A 22,140-nucleotide genomic window follows, 5' to 3' on the forward strand; every position below is an offset into this window, starting at 1 on the left:
TCCTGACGAGTGATTTAAAACAATTTGATTTAAATTAAATCCACCCTAAAGAATAATCATGACTGCAGAAGAAATTGGGAGCCTAGCAGCAAAGAGTCTTGAAAATGTAAAATGCCTCTTATTGGTAGCGAGTTACTTCTTCCCTGGAGGAGGAGTAGCTACACAGCAGCCTGTACTGGTGGCAACAGGATCACAGCATTTGCCTTTCTATTTGAGAAAAGTCTTCATATTTCTCAGACTTTCAGAGAGTGATTTCTTTGTTTGATAAGATGTTGTTTTTTGCCACTCAGCTCTATTTATAATTAAAACTATACTCCAGCAAGCTATGAATTTAATTAATTCCCCAGACATAATCATTCTAAATTGGAGGTGAGTTCCTGCTCCACGTGAGTCAGAATAATCAGTAATTATATAATGCTTTTTAACTTCAAAAAGCATAACATTAAGCCTCACAATACCCCAATGAAGTTAGTTAACTAAATATTATCCTCATTTTACAGATGGCGAAACTTCAGTACAGACAGACTCAGTGTCTTGTCTGAGGGCACACAACGGGTATGTCTATGTTCCACAGTTAGCTTGGACAATTGGCATCCCGGACTGAACATTTGCGTTAGTCTAGCCTGAGTATGAGCATTCCCACAGCAAAGCCCTACCTGTGTCCTCACTATTTCTGCACTCGCCCACGTGTATCAAGGGGCATAACACATGGTTCTTTGTGCTGAGACATTCTAGGATTCTTTCCCAAGCAATTGTGTCAATTGCAGAAGAACTTGTCTGTCTCTCAAAGAGAATTGTGGGAAGGATATTGGAGAACTATCAGCACTCAAATGATCTTGCCTGCATCCTCACTGCAAAGTGGATGGGTTCTAGTCTGAGCAAAAGCACAGTCCAAGCTTTAACCGGATCCCCCTCCCTCCAGCCAAGTAAACAAGTACAGGTTCAAGGCACAAATATGCATGTGCCTTGAGGGTTGTGTGTGTGGATACTAGGGGGCTTTCGTTAGGCAAAAACACATGTAAGAGAATGAGCTGAGGCATGGGCTACACTTAAAACTTAAGTTGACATAGCTATGGTGGTCAGGGGTGTGAAAAAAATCCATCCCCCTGAATACAATAGTTATGTTGACCTAACCCCAGGCATAGATACACAGCTAAGGCAACAGAAGAATGCTCGGGGAGGTGGAATTCCTATAGTGGCAGAAAACCCCCTTCTGTCGCTGTAGTCTGTGTCTACATTACAGGGTTACAGCAGCATAGGTACGGCACCATAACTATGCCACTGTACTGTAGACATAGTCTTTGACTATAGTATAGACATGCCACATGAATGAGAGCCTAACTTCCAGGCCCCTGCTTCAACTACCTGACCGCACGGCCTTGTCCTGTCTACTGACTCCAGAGAGTATTATTTATATACCCAGGAGCCCTTTGTGGTAGGTGCTATACAAACAGAGAACAAAAAGATGGCCCCTCAAAAAGCTTACAATCTGAGTAATTTATTATACCACAGAGAATGACTAGCTAGGTCTTTCCCATCTACGGCTCCATGAGCTAAAGGGACAAACCTATTAGTTCCAAACTTTCCCTCATCTGTTTGTAACCTCTCTTACCACAGAATTCTCTAACACAAATGTAGGGCTGTCTCATTAAAGCATGCCTATAATTGGAATGTAGAAGTTGTAGAGGTAGATCTCTTTCCTGTCTTGGGCAAAAGAACTAAATGTCTTGATAGCAACAGTTCTGTTCCACCTTGTATTTAGCTGTGACACACTCTTAGATAGTTTCCCAGATTTGAAGGAGAGTTCTGTGTAAACTTGAAAGCTTGTCTTTCACCAACAGAAGTTGATCTACCTTGGAACTCATCTTGTCTCTTTGACAGCAACAGAACATTTACTGTTATTCTGAGAAATATGCACTTGTCATTAGCTTTTTGCCATTTTCAACATGCAACTCTCCCCCATTTCTTTTCCCCCATTGTTAAAACTGATTACATAATGGTGTGCTCAGCCAATGGCAAGCACTTATTTAATTAAAGAACCACAGAATTAGAGAAATGAAGGACTGGAAGGCACCTGGAGAGGCTATCTAGTCCAGCCCCCTGTGCTGAGGCAGGACCAAGTAAGCCTAGACCAGGAGTAGGCAACCTATGGCACGCGTGCCGAAGGCGGCACGCGAGCTGATTTTCAGTGGCACTCACACCGGCCACCAGTCAGGAAGGCCTCTGCATTTTAATTTAATTTTAAAAGAAGCTTCTTCAACATTTTAAAAAACCTACTTACTTTATATACAAAAATAATTTCGTTATATATTATAGACTTAGAGAAAGAGACCTTCTAAAAACGTTAAAATGTATTACTGGCACACGAAACCTTAAATTAGAGTGAATAAATGAAGACTTGGCACACCACTTCTGAAAGGTTGCCGACTCCTGGCCTAGACCATCCTTGACAGATGTTCGTGTAATCCCTGTTCTTAAAAACCTCCAATAACTGGGATTCCACAACCTTCCTTGGTAACCTATTCCAGGATTTAACTATCCTTATAGTAGTAAGAAAGTTTTTCCTAATATCTCCTATTTAACCTAAATCTCCCTTGCTGCAGAGTAAGCCGATTACTTCGTATCCTATCTTCAGTGGACACAGAAGAACAATTGATCACTGTCCTGTTTATAACAGCCCTTAACATATTTGAAGACTGGTATGAAGTCCCCCACATATTTGAAGACTGGTATGAAGTCCCCCTTCCCTCATCTTTTTTCAAGATTACATATGCACATTTTTTTTAAACCTTTCCTCATAGGTGAGGTTTTCTAAACCTTTTATCATTTTTGTTGCTCTCCTCTGGACTCTCTCCAATTTATCCACTTCTTTTCTACGGTGTGGCCCTGAAAACTGGACACAATACTCCAGCTGAGACCTCATCAGTGCCAAGTGGAGTGGAACAATTACCTCTTATGTCTTACATACAACATCCCTGTTAATACACACCAGATTAGCCTTTTTCACAACTGCATCACATAGTTGACTAGTATTGAATTTGTGATCTACTCTAACTCTCTGATCCTTTTCTCCAGTACTACTGGCTAGCTAGTTATTCCCCATTTTGCAGTCATGTATGTGATTTTTTTCCTTTTAAGTCTAGTACTTTGCAATTGTCTTTACTGAATTTCATCTTGTTGATTTCAGACCAATGTTCCAATTTGTGAAGATTGTTTCGAATCCTAATCCTGTCCTCCAAAGTGCTTGCAACCCCTTCCAGCTTGGTGTCATCTGCAAATTTTATAAGCAAATTCTCTACTCCATTATCTAAGTCATTAATGAAAATATTGAATAGTACCAGACAAAGGACAGTCTTCTGAGGGATGCCACCAGGTATGCTCCCCTCAGTTTAACAGCAAAATATTGATAATTAGTCTGAGTATAATTTAACCAATTGTGCACCCAGATTACAGTAATTTCATCTATTCTAGACCACATTTCCTTAGTTTGTTTATGGGAACGTCATGTGGGATTGCATTAAAAGTCTCACTAAAAATCAAGATATATCACATCTACTGCACCCCCCTATTCACGTTAGGCTGCACAGCCGCCTATTAAGCTCTGCGCAGGGGCTCAGGACTGCGGTGGAGAGTGATGCCTCTCTCCCTTCCCGGACCTGCCGCGGTGCCTCTCCCCACCAGCCCCAGCATGGACCTGCCCTGGACTTGCCATGGCCAGGGGACAGGAGCCCCTCCTCCAGCCCCAGCACGGACTTGCTGCGGCAGGGGAAGAGGTGCCTCTTCCCTTCCCGCCCCCCCCCCCCCCACCAGGTGCTGCTGCGAGGAGAGAGAGCTGAGAGGAGTCCTCTCTCCCTGCCGCAGCTCCCAGGCAGCCTGCACCCTAAATCCCCATCCATGCCCCCCCCCAGCCCCAGCCCACACCTCCAACCAGAGCCCTCACCCCTCCTGCACCCCAACTCCCTGCCCCAGCCCAGAGGGTCCTCCTGCACCCCAAACCCCCCATCCCGGGCCCACTCCAGAGCCCGCACTCCCAGTCATAGTCCTCACCCCCCCACACACACACCAACCCTCTGCCCCAACCCTGAGGCCCCCACCACACACACACTCCAAATCCCTCGGTCCTGCCCCCGCCACATGAATTTTGTTACGTGCACCAATGTGAGGTGATGTGTCACACATCACCTCTTTATTGGTGTACATAACAAAATTCATTCTGCACCCGCATGGGAAAAATTAGAGGGAACACTGTCCAGTACCCTGTCAAAGAAGGAAAGTGGTATGGCGTGACACAATTTGTTCTTGACAAATCCAAGTTGGTTCTTATTTATCACTAATGTATTACTTATTTTTATCTTTAGGGCAGAACACAATTTTTATTGTGGTGGCGCCCTGCAGGTAGGGCCCGATTGTGGCACTGTATAAACAGAGCAAAGAGCTGATCCCTTTCCCAAGGAGTTTACAATCCAACTAATTTTTTTTTTGCCTTTTATGTAACTGCATTCACATTTTTATTTAATTAGTGTTTTGTTTTTCCATTCTCTTGTAGCAACAAGAACATCTATAAAACTGTCACCATTAGAACCTTGTTCATTTTCTTCCATTTCTCACATACATTGGTAATAAACAACTTGAAAACTCATTTCATACTGTTTTATGAAAGCCCATTCTGAACCAAGAAACAGTATTTCTCCTTGGAAAGCTGTAGTTATTATTCTAGTCTACAATGCTTACAAACCAAGGCTATTCTGAAATCAAATTTAACTTTTTCTGTTCCTTGTCTCTTGCCTCAATACATTGGTACACATACCAGGTTGAACCTAATGTCTTTCCGTCTCTGGACTTTGAGCACAATTACACATAAGAAAATCAGGTGGATCTACAGACAAACTTAAGTACCTTTTTCTAAGCTTTGGAAAGCAATGGCTATTATCCACTATTGAGAGAGAATAATTCTCATTTAAGGCAAATGCAGCAGATGATTCTAAACAGACTGACACGCCTTGGCTAGTCTCCAGGACACCCAAGTAAGACTAACATTATTAGACTGAACTCTATTTTCAATTAGTAAAATCCAATTCAAGTCATGGGGTTGGACAAGTGTGGAAAATGAATGAGTTATGTGTATTTTATGAATATCAGATGCATCTCAGTTTATCTGTGTGATATTATCCTCCCTGACTGTAAGGAGTTAAATCAAAGGAGGCTGTTGGAGGAAAACAAACAGGAAAGGAAACAACAGTAAGATAAGGCAGTGGTTCTCAATCCCTGGTCCAGGGATCCTTAGGGGTCGGCTAGCATAACCAAGGGGGTCTGTGAACTGATTGGTCCCTCCCAAAGGCGATGCAGGGGGGAAGAGGGACGGAGAACCATGCAAGGTCACATGCCCCTCCTCCCCCAGTTTTCTACTTTCCGAGACTAGGGTTGCCAACTTTCCAATCTCACAAAACCGAACACCCTTGCCCTGCCCCCCTCCCCCGAGGCCCTGCCCAGGCTGCGTTTACCTCAGGTAGCTCCCAGAAGCAGCTGGCATGTCCCTCCGGCTCTTAGGCGCAGAGGCGGCCAGGGGGTTCTGCGTGCTTGCAGGTGCCACCTTCTCAGCTCTGATTGGCTGCAATTCCCGGCCAATGAGAGCTGAGGAGCTGGCGAATGGAGTAGGGGCAGTGCGCAGAGCCCCCCAGCTACCCCTGCACCTAAGGACCACAGGGACATGCCAGCTGCTTCTGGGAACCATGCAGTGTCAGGGCAGAGAGGGAGCCTGTCTTAACCCTGCTGTGCTGCTGACTGGACTTTCAGTGGCCCGGTCAGCGGTGCTGACCACAGCCAACAGGGTCCCTTTTCGACCATGTATGCCGATCAAAAACCAGACGCCTGGCAACTCTAGAGGAGACCCATCCAGTGGGACTTCCGCAAACTCTGCCCCACAGAGCAGTGGGGGTGCGCAAGGCCTCAGGACGCCTCTTGCCAGGAAGCTAAGCATTGAGGAAGCAGCGGCTTCCCCGGCGGCTGCACTCACCACACGTCTGTACAGTGCGAGGAGGGAGGAAGCAGCAGTAGGATGGCTGGCTGTGGGCTGAGGCCCCCACCCCCACTACATGGAGCTATTTCTCCTTCCCTGCTGCGTAATCCCAGTACTTCCCAGCTTTACAGAACACCCACTGAAGTGAGTCAGGTGTTGGAGGAGGTGCTTCCTCCCCGAGTCCTGCCATTCAAGGCTGGCCTAGCCCCCAAATCCTCTCCAGTTGCCTCTTGTCCCTCCCCTGCAGCCATAGCTGCTGGATCCTGCCCACCCAGGCCTGTCAGGTAAGTGTAGACGTCAAGATCCTCTTGTGGGGCTTCAGAGCCTGGCTGGGCTGGGGAGGGGGGAGAGGCCTGCAGGGAGGCACTGATGGGCTGGTGTTGTGTCCCAAACCTGCGCCAGCTGCGCTGCCACCATGACAAGAAGTGCAACATTGCCTCCCACCTCGAGTGAGAGATTGCAGATACCCCCTCCAACACCCCTCTCAGTACATACCCCCCTCCAGCACCCCTCCCAATACCTCTCCCAGTACACGCACTCCTCCAGCCCTCCCCCAAATACCCTCTGCCAGTAAACATACAACCCTCCAATACTCCCATATATCATCTAGCAATGCTGTAATTTATCATCAGTGTCAGGTAAACTGTCAATATTTTAATTTGCTGTGTTTTTTGTTGATCTGTTCAAATAATAATAATTTCTCTATATTAATATTTGTGATAACTACTAAAATAACGTGAAAGAAACAAATAATGAGAAACAAAATAATGAAGGGGAATCTGCAGGTTTGTCTATTTAAGTTTAGGGGTCCCTGGTTAAAAAAAGGCTGAGAACCATTGAGGTAAGGTACAGTCCAAGAGAATACCAAGTGTCCCTGAGGAAACAATGGGGAAGCTATTAATTGGGGAATACCCCTTGCCTGGCTCCAGCTAGGCTGGAAAGGTTTATTATTCCTAGATCAAAAACCAGGATGGCTGTGTTTACACTGACACTTTCAGTGATAAAACTTTAGTCGTTCAGGGGTGTGAAAAAACACACCCCTAAGTGACAAAAGTTTTAGTGCTGAAAAGCGCCAGTAAAGACAGCGCTTTATCGCCGGGAGTTGCGCTCCCGGTGATAAAGCTACCACCACTCGTTCAGAGTGCTTGTTTTTTTAATTGCCGGGAGAACTCTCCCCTGGCAATAAAGCGTGTCTGCGCTGTAACATGGGCAGTGTAGACATACCCGATCAAAAGAGATACTGCCCTAAAGAAAGGGTTTGAATGGGCAGCAGTTGGTGAAGATGGCTCTCTGACAGAGAGAATCATAGATGTGCTACAACACAGCAGTCTGCTTCTCCCAGGCCAGAGATTGAGACAACTGGGCTGAATGAGACTTACCAAACCTTGCAAAGAAAAATTAAGGGTTAGGTAAGGAGAAATAGGAGTACAGGAGAAATAGGAGTTAAATATGTTTTAACCCTTGTCTCTAACTGCTATGTATCTTTGGGCGAATGAATACATAATTCTTCGTTTTGAAGCTACTGCTTTTGAATCACATTAATCAGCCACTGTCACAGGCTCCCAGAGGAAAAGGGCTTATGAGTGCCAAACAGTTGAGCCAATTGGGTTAACGCAGATGGTAAATGGGGGTTTGTAGTTCAGAGATTCAGTCTAAGAGTGGTAGGACTGCGCAGTTCTACCCAGAGAGGAGTGTAGGTACAGAAATATGTCCCCAAAGCTATAGACTTGAGAGGGACTAAACAGGGACTAAAGTTCAGCTCACCCTGTAATTGTGACAATAAGTATAAACAACAGAATTTGGCTTTCAGCTTTCCATCATAAAGCTCTCTCTCTTCATTGGGGGAACATTTGAGAAGAACAAGCATCATATTCTGTATTTCTCAAGACTATGTATGGGCTTCATCAATGCCTTCCTCTTTTAATAGTCATTTTAAAACTAGATTTGCCTCCATCCTATGCAAAGTAGCAGCAAAATAAAAGCCAATTAAAGTCATAGAGTGCTGTAAAATTTTGCTTGAAGAGCCACCAGTGGCACACAGGAAAATTAGAGAGACATTCTGCTATGGTAATACACATAATAATACTTAGAGAAAATTATTTGGATTTCTTTTGTTACTACTAGTAAAGAGTATTTGCATAAAAATGGAACATTTGTTGCTTGCTGGCTCACGGGCTTCTGGCTTCTTATTGGCTCAGTTGTGTGACGCAGATCGGCGCTTATGTCAAACTCTCAGCTATTTGGATATTGGGACATAGTCTAAGTATGGCTCTGTTTAAAGTGTTTCTACTTACTGAGAAGTTACATAGATACACACACATACAGTATTGCTTCTCATCTATATATCTCAAAGCATTTTGCAGAAGTGTGTATCATTATCCCCATTTTACAGATTGCAAACTGTAGACACAAAGGATGATTAGAGTCTGTGGGCGCTACCCCAATACAAATAATAAGTAACTTGCCTATGGTTTCACAGAGAGTGAATGACAGAGCTGAGAATACAACCCTGGTCTCCAACTCACAGTCCAAGAGCTTATCCAATGGACCTCACTATTTGCCCAGAACAGACATTCACCACTATGTGGTGATCTGTGTGATATAAATTCCAAAACATACAATACCTTACATATGTCATGCACCTTTAACCAGTTCACCTGCACCTCTCCCTCTAATCTATTTCTACCAAGACTACTTGTAACAATCTAAACTTCTGAATTATTTTCATATAGCAGCCATTTTTGTGTGGAACTGAGATTTTATTGGCACTCATCTGGGATGAACTGCATAATACAAATTACTTCAACTGAAGAATAAATGGTAGAAGCAGATAATCCTGTTTTAATGGAAATAGCATTAGTAATTTTAAAACAGGGAAGAAGAATACAGACTACATAAACAGAATAGTTTCTACAGAAAAGGTTGTTCAATGTTTACCATGAAATCTCAGTAGGACTTTAAACCACTCTCCACCTAACTTGTTTCAACCGCACTTAATTCTGATTAAACAATATGAATGAAGAACTACATGCACTCAGATGTGTTTCACAAGGAAGTGGTTTAACTAAAGGCACAGACTTCACATAGTAGACTGCAAACTCTCTGCAGTGAATCTCCTTAAGTTTACTTGGCATTGTTCCTCCTTTGAGAGCAGGGGAGAGGGAGGAAAGTTTTCTCTGGTACAGATTGAGAAGCTGTTCAGCTCCCTGAACCCGCAAATTTTTGAGATCCAGAGGCTCTGTGCCTCAGTGCTGCTTCTCTGACCCCTACAGCCTTCTCCCAGTGCCCAAGTGGACTGAAGGGGTCGGGGTGGTGTGTGAAGACAAAGAGCAACACTGCATTAACTTTAGGCAGAGATTCACCATAGGGGACAGCAAGGGGACAATGACTGGAGATAAACTAGCCCTGAATCACAAGAACGGTTTCCATGGGATCTGGGGTGGGGAATACTGCCAAAGAATCAGCACTTTAAAAATTAAAAAAAACAAAACAAAAAAAGCCCAACAATACGAAAAATAAAACAGGACTCCACTAAGTTTCTGTCCCATCTGTCCAATGAAGTGGAAAAGACAATGTGGTACTCATGTTGTTTTGCCTAAGAATTCATGTATGCAATACATGGATTTATTTTGTTCCAACTTCTACTATTATACTAATTTTTAAAGCAATACTGAAACGTTATTTCTGGATGCTGCTACAGTTGCCATTTACAGTATAACGGTGTGTTGGTGAATAGCACCATAATGGTTGCTATTCACCAGTATAATGGTTTTACACATTTTATTCAAAACATCCATAACATGGCTGTATAACTAAATTTTTGTCCTATAGTTAAGACTCAAAATATTTTTATTTTACATGTAAAACACCTTATCCTAATTAAACTTAATAGTTGTGAATTTCTAAATTAGCTACCAGAAACTCTTAGTCTTTCTTGTAATTTATCTCCTCAAAACAACAAACCAGACAAATTGCAGATTTTTTTACCCAGCTGTCAGATTTTCCCCCACTTGGCAGACAGAGCGTGTTTTGCCTCTAACTATTCTTTTTCATTTTTGGGTAGCTTCAATTATAGAAATGAAGTCACCAGGTAAAATAGCATAAAAACTTCCAATTTCTCAGCAGATTTAGCAATATGCTTCTTTAAGGCAGACTATTCCCTTTAGAAACAGAGTGATCCAACTGACTAACACATAGTCAGAAGTTGCGTGGCATCTTTTAAAGTTTTATCTGGAATATGTCTTTGAAAGGAAACTGAAAAAAACATGAGCTTCTGCATTATTTTGCATGACAATAGAACATAAAATCAAGAGGGAAAATAGTTAAGATTTATCTGCATATTTGGAGCACATTCTGTATTGATTATGAATAATCAATTAATTGAAATATGTTAGTTTAAACTAAATAATATTTACCATATCTAAATTAAAACATATCAAATCCTATGCCATATTATACAAACTCAAATACCTATTCTGTTAATTAATGGTTACTTAGTTTATTCCTCATCTGAAGTCATTCAGTATTCAAATTACAGTCACGTATAGGCATGTAATAACCTGTTAAATTATCTAAAATTACTAGATGCTCCAGGCATATGTGCACTCTTAATTATACTACAGTACAAGCTTGTGCTGAATTCCTCCAATTCCTAAAGTATAGACTATACATCAGAAGTCATAAGCAACAGTAAATATGCTACAGCAAGTTGACCAAAACATTGAGGCATATGTTGCAATCAGTTAATTACTAATAATACTGATATTAAATATAAAGACAAAAAAGCACTCTCCGACCTCACATAAATGAACCCAGACCAAGCTACCTACCATTCATGGCTGTGGGAAACTGAGCCATCATGGTCCTGAATGTGCCTTGCTAGCTCTTAGCCATCTGCAACATAAAAACATTGTCCCATTAATAATGCAACAAGGGCAGAACACAGCTTAGTGCTCCTGCTGAGCAGAGGGAATGTCTGTCCTCTTCAGCTCACACTTCCGGAAGCAAACAATGCAGGGCTTCAGGCTGCTACTGAACATACTGAATTTGCATTTGGAAGTAGGTGGGAGATTTCTGTAGGTGGGAGATTTTTATTTGGTATGCAGTGCAGTCTTGAACCTAGAATCACATTCTTAAAGGAAAACAGCATTCATTGTACTGCGTAAGATATACACACACACCCCATCACACTGGAACATATACTGTACAGAACAAGGAGGAGGATGGTCTAGACAGACAACCTAACAGATTTTTTTCAGTCCGAACTTCCATGATTTACTTGAATATTTATCAAAATTAAAATTATAGTTGACATACTTGAATACAATACTTCTGTTAATAAAAGAAAGAACAATATTGAAATTAAATAGTTCAAATATTGGATAAATAACTTTCCACAGAACTTACAAAAGCATCATTAGTGGAAATGACCCTGCATACTTCTTTCTGTAAAATAACTAGCTCCAATCAAATCATGCAGCAGTCTATTTTCCAGCATATAAAACTGAATATTGTTATAAAGTCAATTATTTTTGTTATATTATCAAAAACAAAAAGTATCATCATCAGAGCGGTTCTTAATATAACATACTTTCAAAATAATAAATGTTAAAATGCTGCCTGTCACATTTTGTTTTGCTAGTCTGGTCACATTTCAAGAGTATTTAACATTTTATTTATTAGTTCTTTATATTTGCAAAACATTAGCTAATTCTCAAAACATTCCTCAAACTTAGGCACTTTCCCCGTTTTACAGATGGGGAACACCCATAAAAAATTAAGACAACATACACATGGCATTGCTTCAGATAAAATCATTTCATTTTGACTACTGTTCACTAAGGAGCCACAAAAGCTTTAAATCTGGAAACATTTTTGTAGTAATGGTATGTGATGTGAAATTCTGCATAGCGAAGTGGTAATTTTATTAGGTTAAAATATGAAAAAATACAATAAAAATGTAAGAAGGGGGGGCAGGGAAGAATCTACTCACGAAACAGCACTTAGCCAACAATAGCAGAATCCTGCAGTGCAATTACTCATCCCAGTGTTCAGATGCTTCTAATATTCTAATTTCTGTATCACATTTCAGATAACTATTATGCCCACCCTCCTCCTTCAGTGATTACATACCTGTTCAAATACATTTTCAAAAATATTAAAGGTACAGAAACATTTTTTTCCGTATGGTGTTGCTTATTCTGGCATATCTGATTGTTTTATTGGTTGCAAAAAAACCATGCAGTTGCTTCCAGAAGCATTCAAAAAATTTCCTTGCAGAGTAAAGTGTGTAGTAAATACTCTAATGTACTAAATGGAAAATGTTAGGAATCACTCTGTACCAGGACTCTATATGTATATTCTATACACAATATTTATAATGTAGGCTATACAATGGGCTAATTTTAGATCAAGAATTTGCCTTCATTGATTGGTTTGTGCATTGCATAGCCACATGTTGACTGTGATATATCATCCATCCCCAAATGACTGAAAGCCAAAGTTAACCAATTATATACTGCTTATATAACTGCCTAGTGAGGAAAGAATTACACAGTACAACTGCTTTTATATAACCCTCTTCACAGTAGTATCACAAGACACTTTACTTCTTTTTTTTTTAATATAAAAATGGAAATGGATTGTGAATCCATTGATCTATCAAGTGTGATACCAGGGATCAATTGAAGAAAGAACAGAGGGAGGCAAAAGAGGCTGAAAACTTTCCCAAGAGGATGAGAAAATTAAAATGAATTTGTATATTTTTAGGTTGCCTCCAACATCTCTTCCTATGTCCTTAAAATGAAATAACAAAGGATAATTGCTCCCTATTTATAACTTTCCTGCTGAACATAAAGTTCTATAAAACAAGCTGCACTTTTAAGAACTGCTAGAAAAGAACTCTAGGCTGAAATACTGCAATAGGATGAGTATGAAGAACCCACCTGAAATCAATGGGGTAAAAGTCAATAGGGCTGTGCATGGACATCAGGGTCGATCTGTATGGATCTTATTGCAGGATTGGGGTATAAAATTTTAACTGATTAAATCCATACTCTTGAACTATTCATTTTGTTCTCTCCTTTGCAGATCACGTTTTATTTTTAAAATGGGGGGCGGGGAGGGGAATGCCTGACATTCCACCTACCCAATACTACCAAAAAATCTTTTTGGCTTGTTTTTTAACCTTAGGGTTATGAAGAACATCAAACTATAAAATAAATCCCTCAAACAACCCTTGAGAAAAAAGCCTAAATAAACAGCTAGGCCTTGGAAATGCTGCATAAGTCTAACAGCCTCAGGCTTTTTGGAGAGGAGTGTGCCTGGGGAAAGCCAAAGTAATTTCCAAACTAGAAGGCCCTCTTGGGGAATGCTCTAACTCCAGCCTCCATATACAAAAGTCAAGCTATTGTCAACTCAAGCACCCCACCTGTTCTCAACTGCCGGGTTAAAAACCATGAGGAGAGAGGCAGTCTCTAAGATCCCATCTAACTGCAAAAAGCTAGCGTGTTTTGCGTCCCCGTTACAACATGGTACTGCCAAACAACGTTATAGCTGTGTGCATTACAAGACCATACCATGTTTCAGCCATGCCTCATACTATTGTATTGTATCTGGATCCTACCACACAGCAGCTTTCTGAAATGTAAGACCTAAGATGCACCAAATCTAAACCCTTAACTTAAGTGATAAGCCAGGTAGGGACGTGCCCCATGCCTGAAAGTCCTGAGTGTGTGGGAGAAATTGCAACCAGACTTCAGAATGCAGACATGTAAAGGGATCCAGATAGAGTTCTTATCTCTCTGCATCAGCTCTTGGGCCTATGACACCTCTTGTGTAGCGCAGTTCCATTAGAGCCAGGCTGCCAGAGTCTTACCAGCCATAAAGATTTCTGAACCCAAAAGCATGGGACGGGGGAAGGGTCTCCCACAATATGAAAGGACAAGCCAGCAAACATAAATTCAGCATTGGTCTGTATTAACTTCTGTTCTTCATTTACAGTAACTCCTCACTTAACGTTGTAGTTATGTTCCTGAAAAATGCAACTTTAAGTGAAACAATGTTAAACGAATCCAATTTTCCCATAAGATTTCATGTAAATGTGGGGGGTTAGGTTCCAAGGAAATTTTGAGGAGCGCAGACAAAAGGCATTATATACTGTACTGTACTGTGTTTGGGAAGTGCCCCTGGCTTACCCCACACAGGTACAGCCCGCTGCAGGCAAGGATGTTAGGAAGCACCTTTGCAGCAGCAGCAGCTTCCCTGGAAAAGAACAGGTGCCGACTTTGCCGGGAATGCTCCAGGCCCGCATCTTCCTGTCCCTGCTCCACACCATCTCTTCCCACCCCCACTCCACCTCCTCTCTGGAGCATGCCACATTCCCACTCCTCCCGCCCCACCCAGTCCTAAGCGCTGTGAAACAGCTGTTTGGCAGCGCTTAGGACTTTCTGGGAGGGAAGGGAAGGAGTGGAGATGTGGTGCTTCCCCGTTCCTTCCCAGCGCTTTGTGCTTTGGACTTTCTGGGAGGGAGGGGGAGGAGCGGAGACGCGGCGCTTCTCCGCTCCTCCCCCTCCCTCTCCCTCCCAGAATGTCCTAAGCGCTGGTGGGGAAAGCGCTGGGACGGAGGGGGAGGAGGCAGAGAAGAGGAACTTGTGCAATGCTCCCTTGTAAAGTCGCTGCTCTTCCACAGAATCTTACAAGCAGTAGACAGAGCAGGCAGCCAAATAGACATTATAAGGGAGCATTACACAACTTTAAATGAGCATGTTCCCTAATTGAGCAGCGATGTAACTTTGAAACAACATTAAGCGGGAGGACATTAAGTGAGGAGTTACTGTATTTATTTGCCTGTATTATTCCAGTGCCTAGAGGTGCCCAGTCCCACTCATGAATTTGGGTGGGGAAAGGGTAATTCAGTGCAGCCCCAATAGTTCTACTATCCTCACATTTCCAACCAGGCCACTCACCAACCCAAATTCCTCAGATACAAACCCCCACAAAACTGTTTCCATGGGACTGAGGGTAAGGAACATGCTTGCCACTAAGAAAGAACTCCGACTCTATGCAGTCAGTGTCCCTAAGGTTTGGATATTACTCAGAAATCAAAGTGGATATTAGTTTATTTTCACAAATTCCAAGTCTGGTAATCCATTAGTCACCATATAACTACATCCTAGCATCCTTCATAATGCAGCAGTTCCTCTTATTCTCAGTTGATGGTGCAATTTCAGTGAAAGATACTAAATCTACACTGGACTTTCTAGATTAGAAATGACTCTAGATAACTTTTAAATTACAACAAAACTTGGAAATTTCTAAAGAACATTTTACGTAACACCACAGACGGACACACTGCTGTGTAATAAAGTATGCCAAACAAAGAAAAGAATCCCTAATCAGAAGAGATTATAATCAAGTAACAAGCAGGTCACAACAAACATAGAATAGAAAATTACCTTTACAACTGGAATATACCACACAAAGTTGGATTTGCTTGAAGTGTTTTGGAAGAAGGAATTTTGTTTGGTGAACATTAACTTTTAAGGTGTTCCAAGCATAGGGCATAAAAAGGAGAAGTCTTAACAAAAACTATCTCACACCGGTAAAGGGAACACGCTGGCATAAAACCAAAGCCTGACATTTACAACAACTGTAATCCAACTCAGGAACCTTTTGATTAGAAGTTTAATGTCTGGAGCATAAGACACATGATGAAAACAGAAAAAGTTGGACCTCAGTAAGTTTAAATAACAGAACTGACACATTCTTGTAAACAGATCACCTGACCAATCATCATGTTTACAGCAGCAATTCTGTTTTCCCAGCCTGACCTAATCAACTTCAGTTTCTCCATCCTTTCCCAACACTTACTGTAGTTTTGAAGTGAGGAAATGAAGAGGAGACTGAAGGAGAGAAGAGGTAAGAAAAAAGCTAGAATTAGAATATAAGAAAAAAGTAATTTCTTCACTCAAAATATTTTTACTTGTTCTTATTCTGTGTGAAACTTATATAGAAATTAAATATTAGAAAAGCATATGCTATTTGAATCAATCACATACAAATATTTCCAGAAAAAAAACTAGCAAGAAACTGCTATTTGGCAGGAATGGTTAATTAGTTAAATAGTTAGGTCACACCAGTTCATTTACAAGCAGGCTGATAAATATTCTGGAAGCCATGGTTCAGATACCCCACTCCTAAAAGAGCAACAAAATTGAAAGGGGAAGTGATGGAGAAAAAGTGAATGGACAGTGCAAAATTAATCAGCAAGAACACAAACTCCGGAGGTTGCTATCGAACTGATTTACATAGGAAATGTAATACGTACTGGCAACATATTAACGCAGAATAATGAACACTCTGGACTAAGAGAAATAATATCCTAAACAGGATGTCTACACTATTGCTGGGGAGGCCAATTTTATTTTTAATTTTTATTGGTAGTCCATTAAGTGTGCTATAGGCTGTAAATGTTGATATGAACTACTTTATTAAGTAGCTGAGTCTAGGATGGACCTAAGTAATAATAAAAAAAATGATGGGGTACCTCAACAACCATCACTTTGTGGCAGAGGGATTTTCCTGAAGCAGGTAATAGTTTTAAGTGGAAAATACTAGCTTCAAGATATATTGGTCAGTCTGCTGTCTAGGTTGCACAATTATCAGAACTATATTAAGAAAGCACAAATATCCTCTTAAGCACGTAGGTATTGGGGGTGGAGGGAAGAATTCATTTAACAGCATCACTTTTAAACCAGCTACTCAGTTTCCTGCTATTATGCTGATTTACAGAGTTGTAATGATTTTAACTGGCACATAATGCCAACAGAAAACCTACCTAAATTAAAAGTTGATTTATTGAATGAAGGCCTTGAGATCTCTCTTTATTTTCTTAAATATTTGCTCCAATTGGGGCAAAGTGGTTCGACAAAAAAGGTGGGGAAGAATAAGCTACTCAGAATTACTGGCTAGCTCAAGAACAGAATGAAAAGCGGTTCTCCTTACTTTAAGGAAATATCCATTTTATACTTGTCACAGGTGAGACCTGGACAAACTACGAAAACAAGTTAACAGTGTGGATTAAATGAGAGCCTAAACACAAGCCAAGCAACAGGAACCAATTACATACACACAAGGAAAGTATATGAAGTGATATGGTTAGTTTGCCTGCTGTAGGTACAGTGATGGCATTTTTCACTAGCTAACTATCCTTGGCTTATCCTTACAAGCAGACAGAGCTAGATCGAAGAAAAACATTTAGGCTTAGTCTACACTACAAAGTTTTATTGGCATAGCGAAGAAATTAGAAGGAGAAGGTGGGGCTGGATAGGACATACACTACGCAAGCAGCCAACCAACACATCCAGACAGGCACACTGGAACCCCCCCCCCCCAGCGGAAGCGGAAAGCCCAAGAAAATACCTGCGACGCGACCTTCAGGATATAAAAAAAAAATAAAATGGGAACCACTAGGAGAATGGCCCCCCCAGGATAGAGACATGATCTGACTGGTTGGATGGCCATGCCCCGGCCCAGGGGGGGTTGGGGTTGAATGTCAGTTAGTAGTGTGGAAAAAAAATAAATCACACCTCTAGTCAACACTGCTATGTCAGCAATACCCCCAGTGTAGATGCAATTATGCCACCAGAAAAGTGCTTCTGTTGGCATAGCTAATGCCATTCGGAGAGCTGGTTTAGCTATGCTGGCAGAAAAACCTCTTTCTGTTGATATATGCCATGTCTATGCTAGAGGGCTGGTTGGCATAGCTACACTAGTATGGCTATACCGACAAAGTATTTGTAGAATAGACAAGCCCTTATTTGAAATCTCGGATTTTGTTGATTTTTCCTATTCTACTGCCAGTTTCTTTATTCTGATTCTGAATCTTCTGTTCTGGACATAACTCTTGGAAGCCTAACCATTTAGAAAAATCTCCTTCTATTCTTTCTCACAAGCAGAAATTAACACTGGAAAGCCCACCATAAGCAAGAGATATCTGTCTCCCTGATAATGCAGCAAATACCATGGAGTACATCACAGCACTATTTTCTCTTCAGGATGCAATAGATCTGCTCTTTGACTTGTTGTTCCAACATTTGTCCCAGAAAAAGAGTTCAAAATATACAGTCTGTGGATCAAAGGAGCTTAGTGCAGTTAAGCAGAAAAAGATATAAGACACATGAGAAATATACGGAGGGTAGTCTTCTATGCCCAGCATCTCAAAAGAATAATCTTAATATGCTGTTTATAAAATTATTGAAGCATTTTAAGGGGTGGGGATTATTTAAATCTGGATTCACATCTAAAGTTAGAAGAACTGATGCTATTTTTTTTAATAACAATATAAAGTACACCATGTCCACATCAGTAGCTAGCTATAACTGTTATTGGCAAGTTTAGTATGGTTTAACTGACCAGCACAGGCAGGTATTTTTGTCTAAAAAGGAAGCTGTACATCACCCAGGAAGCAAGACTGTAGTGAATTGCTTTTTAAAAGAATGTATTTCTAACAGGCTTCAGTTAAGAATCTCAATCCACAGTGTGATAGAGGCCTATTACCCAGAGCCATCCTTACCCATATGCAAAGTACGCAGCTGTTTAGGGCACCAGGAAATTTGGGGCACCAAATTTCCTGGTGCCCTGTGCAACCGTGTACTGCTCTAGCCCCTGCTCCGCTCCACCCCTTCCCTGCCCCAGCCCCACCTCTTCCCACCCCTGCCCAGCACCGCCCCACCCCCACTCCCCTAAGCTCTGCAGCAGGGCCGGGGCTGCACTCACCACTGGCGAGTGCTGGGGAGTGGTTCCCCCATACCCCCCCAAGTCTCCCCCGGAGGCCTGGGGCCCGCTCCCCCATTCCTCCCAACAGAGGCCTGGGGCCCTACACACACACCCCGCGGGGGGGAGGCTAGGTAGGGCCCCAGAATAGCTAGAGACGGCCCTGCTATTATCAAAACTGTTTTTAAATACAATTGTAAATTAGCATGACTAGGGTCTTAGTGTGACTAGGGAGCATATTTCCAGCTGTACATGCCTGAAGATATTAGGGTGCCTTAAGAAAAATAACTAAAAATAATCTTACATGGGAAAAGTAAAATATCTAACCTGCAGTATTATGATTTTATCTGCTTCTTAACAATTTTATTTTAATTTTCAGAGTCCTCTGGGTTATTCAGATGCAGAAGGGTGATGGAAACCATAGACAACACATTACTAGGGCACAACGGAGAAAACAGATGGGGCATTCAACTGGAATTTCTCCTTTAAACTTTAAACACCAAGTACCACGTTATACAATATACTAACACTTAAACCATTAGAAACAACAGCAAATGTATATAAGGCGTTGTAAAGGATTAGGTGCCACTTTATCTTGTACTGCAGTCTTAAGTACACTAAACGATACCTAACTTGTCCTTGGACCAAGAGCACACATCCAGTAGAATGGTAATCGTATGACCTTAATTCATAATTGTCTACACTAAATTATTTTTGTGTGTATGTGTTTTAAGTGAGGGGTAGTTTGTAATATCTTTATATAAATTATTTATTACGATCAAGATTCTTGGCTTTCAAAATATTGTGCTAAAGGCAGTGTATCAAAAAAATCAGAGGCAGTTTGTAATGTCAGAATATGCTGATAGCCATAATGGGAAATGTTTTGCCCTGCAATAGTCATATTTTTAGAATTGATGGGGATGTTTCAGAAGAGAATGACACTCATCTCCTGTTGTCCACCACTATTACTTCACTTTGTAAGATTACAATGTTGTTGAATCACTTAACTACACATAGATAACATGAGTCACAGTTAATGCCAAACACCTCATAAGCGTCAGTTGCAGGTAAGTGGGTGGCAACATCAATAGAATTACAACTAACACCCAACATCTCATAGCTTCATCGGCAGATAAGTGGGTGGCAAGTGCAACATCAATAGAATTACCAACTAACATATTTTAGCTACTACTTCTAATAGCTGAAATATTACTAAGATCCATACCAAAACCCTACAAGCCAAGTTCACTGCTATTGTATGTAGGCCATTGTTTCATTTGCACCCACATACAGCAGCAATGTTTTTGACCCTAACTATTTAAAGCTGGACAAAATGAAAAGCTAATTTTCCAGTAAATGTTCTTTTTAATTTTGCCATTACATGATTCCAGTGTGCTGTGCTGCTACTGTCACCACCTTGCTTCATTTGAATTCCATGTGGTATTCTGAAAAGCATGTACAAACCTGTTCTCAGCTATTCACTAATAGACAAGTCTCATCTATTATTTCTTCATTCATCTACAGGAGACAAACAATTAACTTATACATGCTAAATTGTATTATTGCTGGGGATGGTTTTAGATATTTCTAAGTGATAAAAATATGAACTGTGTATATTTTTACAATATTTGAACTGGATACTATATTTCTGATATATCTTTTATTGCACTCTCAGTCTGAACAACACAGATCTATTTATTGGTGGTCTCCTCACAGGCCTTTTAATCTTGTACAAACTGCTCACTCAACAGCACTAACAGAAAGATGTTACCGTGTTTGCTTTCTAAACAACTATGAAATGTGAACTACAGCAAAACATGTATTTTTATAGAAAGAATCAAATATTCATAAAGAAATAAAATCAACAGATTTGTTTGTGTTTGAACACAAATAGTACACAGAGAGAAAGTAACACAATAGAGCAGTGGTCCCCAACACGCTGCCTGCGGGTGCCATGGCGCCCGCCTAATGCCCAGCAGGGGAGAGAAGCCGCGGCCCCACACCTGCCGGGGACACAGAACTCCGGGGCCTGCAGGCTGTGGGCGCCGGCGTTCTCTGTCCCTGGCAGGTGCGGGGCTGCGACTTCTCTTCAGCTTCTCCGGGGCTGCAGGCGCCGGTATTCTCTGCCCCCGGCAAGTGCGGGGCCGCGGCTTAAGCCGGAGAGAAACCATGGCCCCATGCCTGCCGAGGACAGAGAACTCCGGGGCTGCAGGCTTCATTCTATGTTAAAGTAAGAATAATAAATATATTTGGACCAGCAGTTCAACAATGTTTTACTTTTTTAAATAAATAAGATGAAAACTGTTTATGATATTTGTTTTGTAAAAACTCCTTAATTTTTCTTACAGGTAGATAAAAAAGAGCAAATTCACATGGTAAGGTGAAAGAGTAATTGCCGAATAATTTAATTAATACCTTTTACATGTAAAATTACCCTTTTTATCTTATGGATTCATATATTATGTAATATTAAATATGATGTTTTTCGTTTAATGTACAAATACAAAATAAGCCTTGAAAAACTGTTGGTGCCTTGCCACACTCTGCTGAAAACATGAATGTGCTACTGGCCACAAAAAGGTTGGGGACCACTGCAATAGAGGACATTGCATAAAAATGCACTGACTAACTTTTAACCCTCAGACCTGAAGCATTAATAAAAATTAACATCCATACAGCACTTTCATCTCCAAAATGCTTTAACAAACATTGACGAACTAAGCCTCAAGCCACTTCTCTATCCTAATTTTCCAGCTAAAGAAAATGAAAGAGGTTAAGTAACTTGCTCACTGTTACAGCTGGAATTAGAACTCAGGAATTCCCAGACTCTTATTCTTGGGCTCCGACAACATATCTAAACCTTTAAAGAAAAATACACCATCTTGCACTATTTTACTCACTGAAAATGTTTCTGAATCCACTTTTTAACAGTGCACTTTATTGTTTAGCAGTGAAACATTTGTTTTCAGAAAGATTAAAAGTCGCTTCTGTCTCTTTCCAGTGCTAACTAAACAAGCACTAAGAGCCTGATCCAATGCCCATTAAATCAATAGAAGCCTTTCCACTGACTTCCATGAGCATTATTTTCAGTCCCATACCTCCGTGACACTGTTTACTTTTTAACATACACCATCTGAAGAATGAGCAGCTACAGAAAAACAGCAGCAGCAAATAACAGAGTATTATAATTATTAATTATCTGTAATATGGTAGCACCTAGGGCCCTACATACAGACATGCGGGATGTTGTAGAAACACAAAACAAAAAGATGGTCCCTGCTTGGAGGGTTACAGTCTAGATCAGGGCTGGGGAACCTACGGCTCATGGTCCAGATACAGGCTATTGCTTA

General features: G+C 41.2%; 1 protein-coding gene across 5 annotated transcripts in view; it reads right to left on the reverse strand.

Moving 5' to 3' along the window:
- The window catches only part of ITSN2 (intersectin 2), a 123,538-nt gene that overhangs the window by 96,035 nt on the left and 5,363 nt on the right, over positions 1-22,140 (reverse strand). For all 5 annotated transcript variants that reach the window (XM_039532534.1, XM_039532531.1, XM_039532532.1 and 2 more), the window contains exon 2: positions 10,846-10,909. In XM_039532534.1, coding sequence (XP_039388468.1) covers positions 10,846-10,876 — 31 coding nt within the window. In that variant the 5' untranslated portion in view covers positions 10,877-10,909. The remainder of the gene's footprint in view (positions 1-10,845; positions 10,910-22,140) is intronic.

Source organism: Mauremys reevesii, linkage group 3 (assembly GCF_016161935.1).
Source record: "Mauremys reevesii isolate NIE-2019 linkage group 3, ASM1616193v1, whole genome shotgun sequence".
NCBI lineage: Eukaryota > Metazoa > Chordata > Testudines > Geoemydidae > Mauremys > Mauremys reevesii.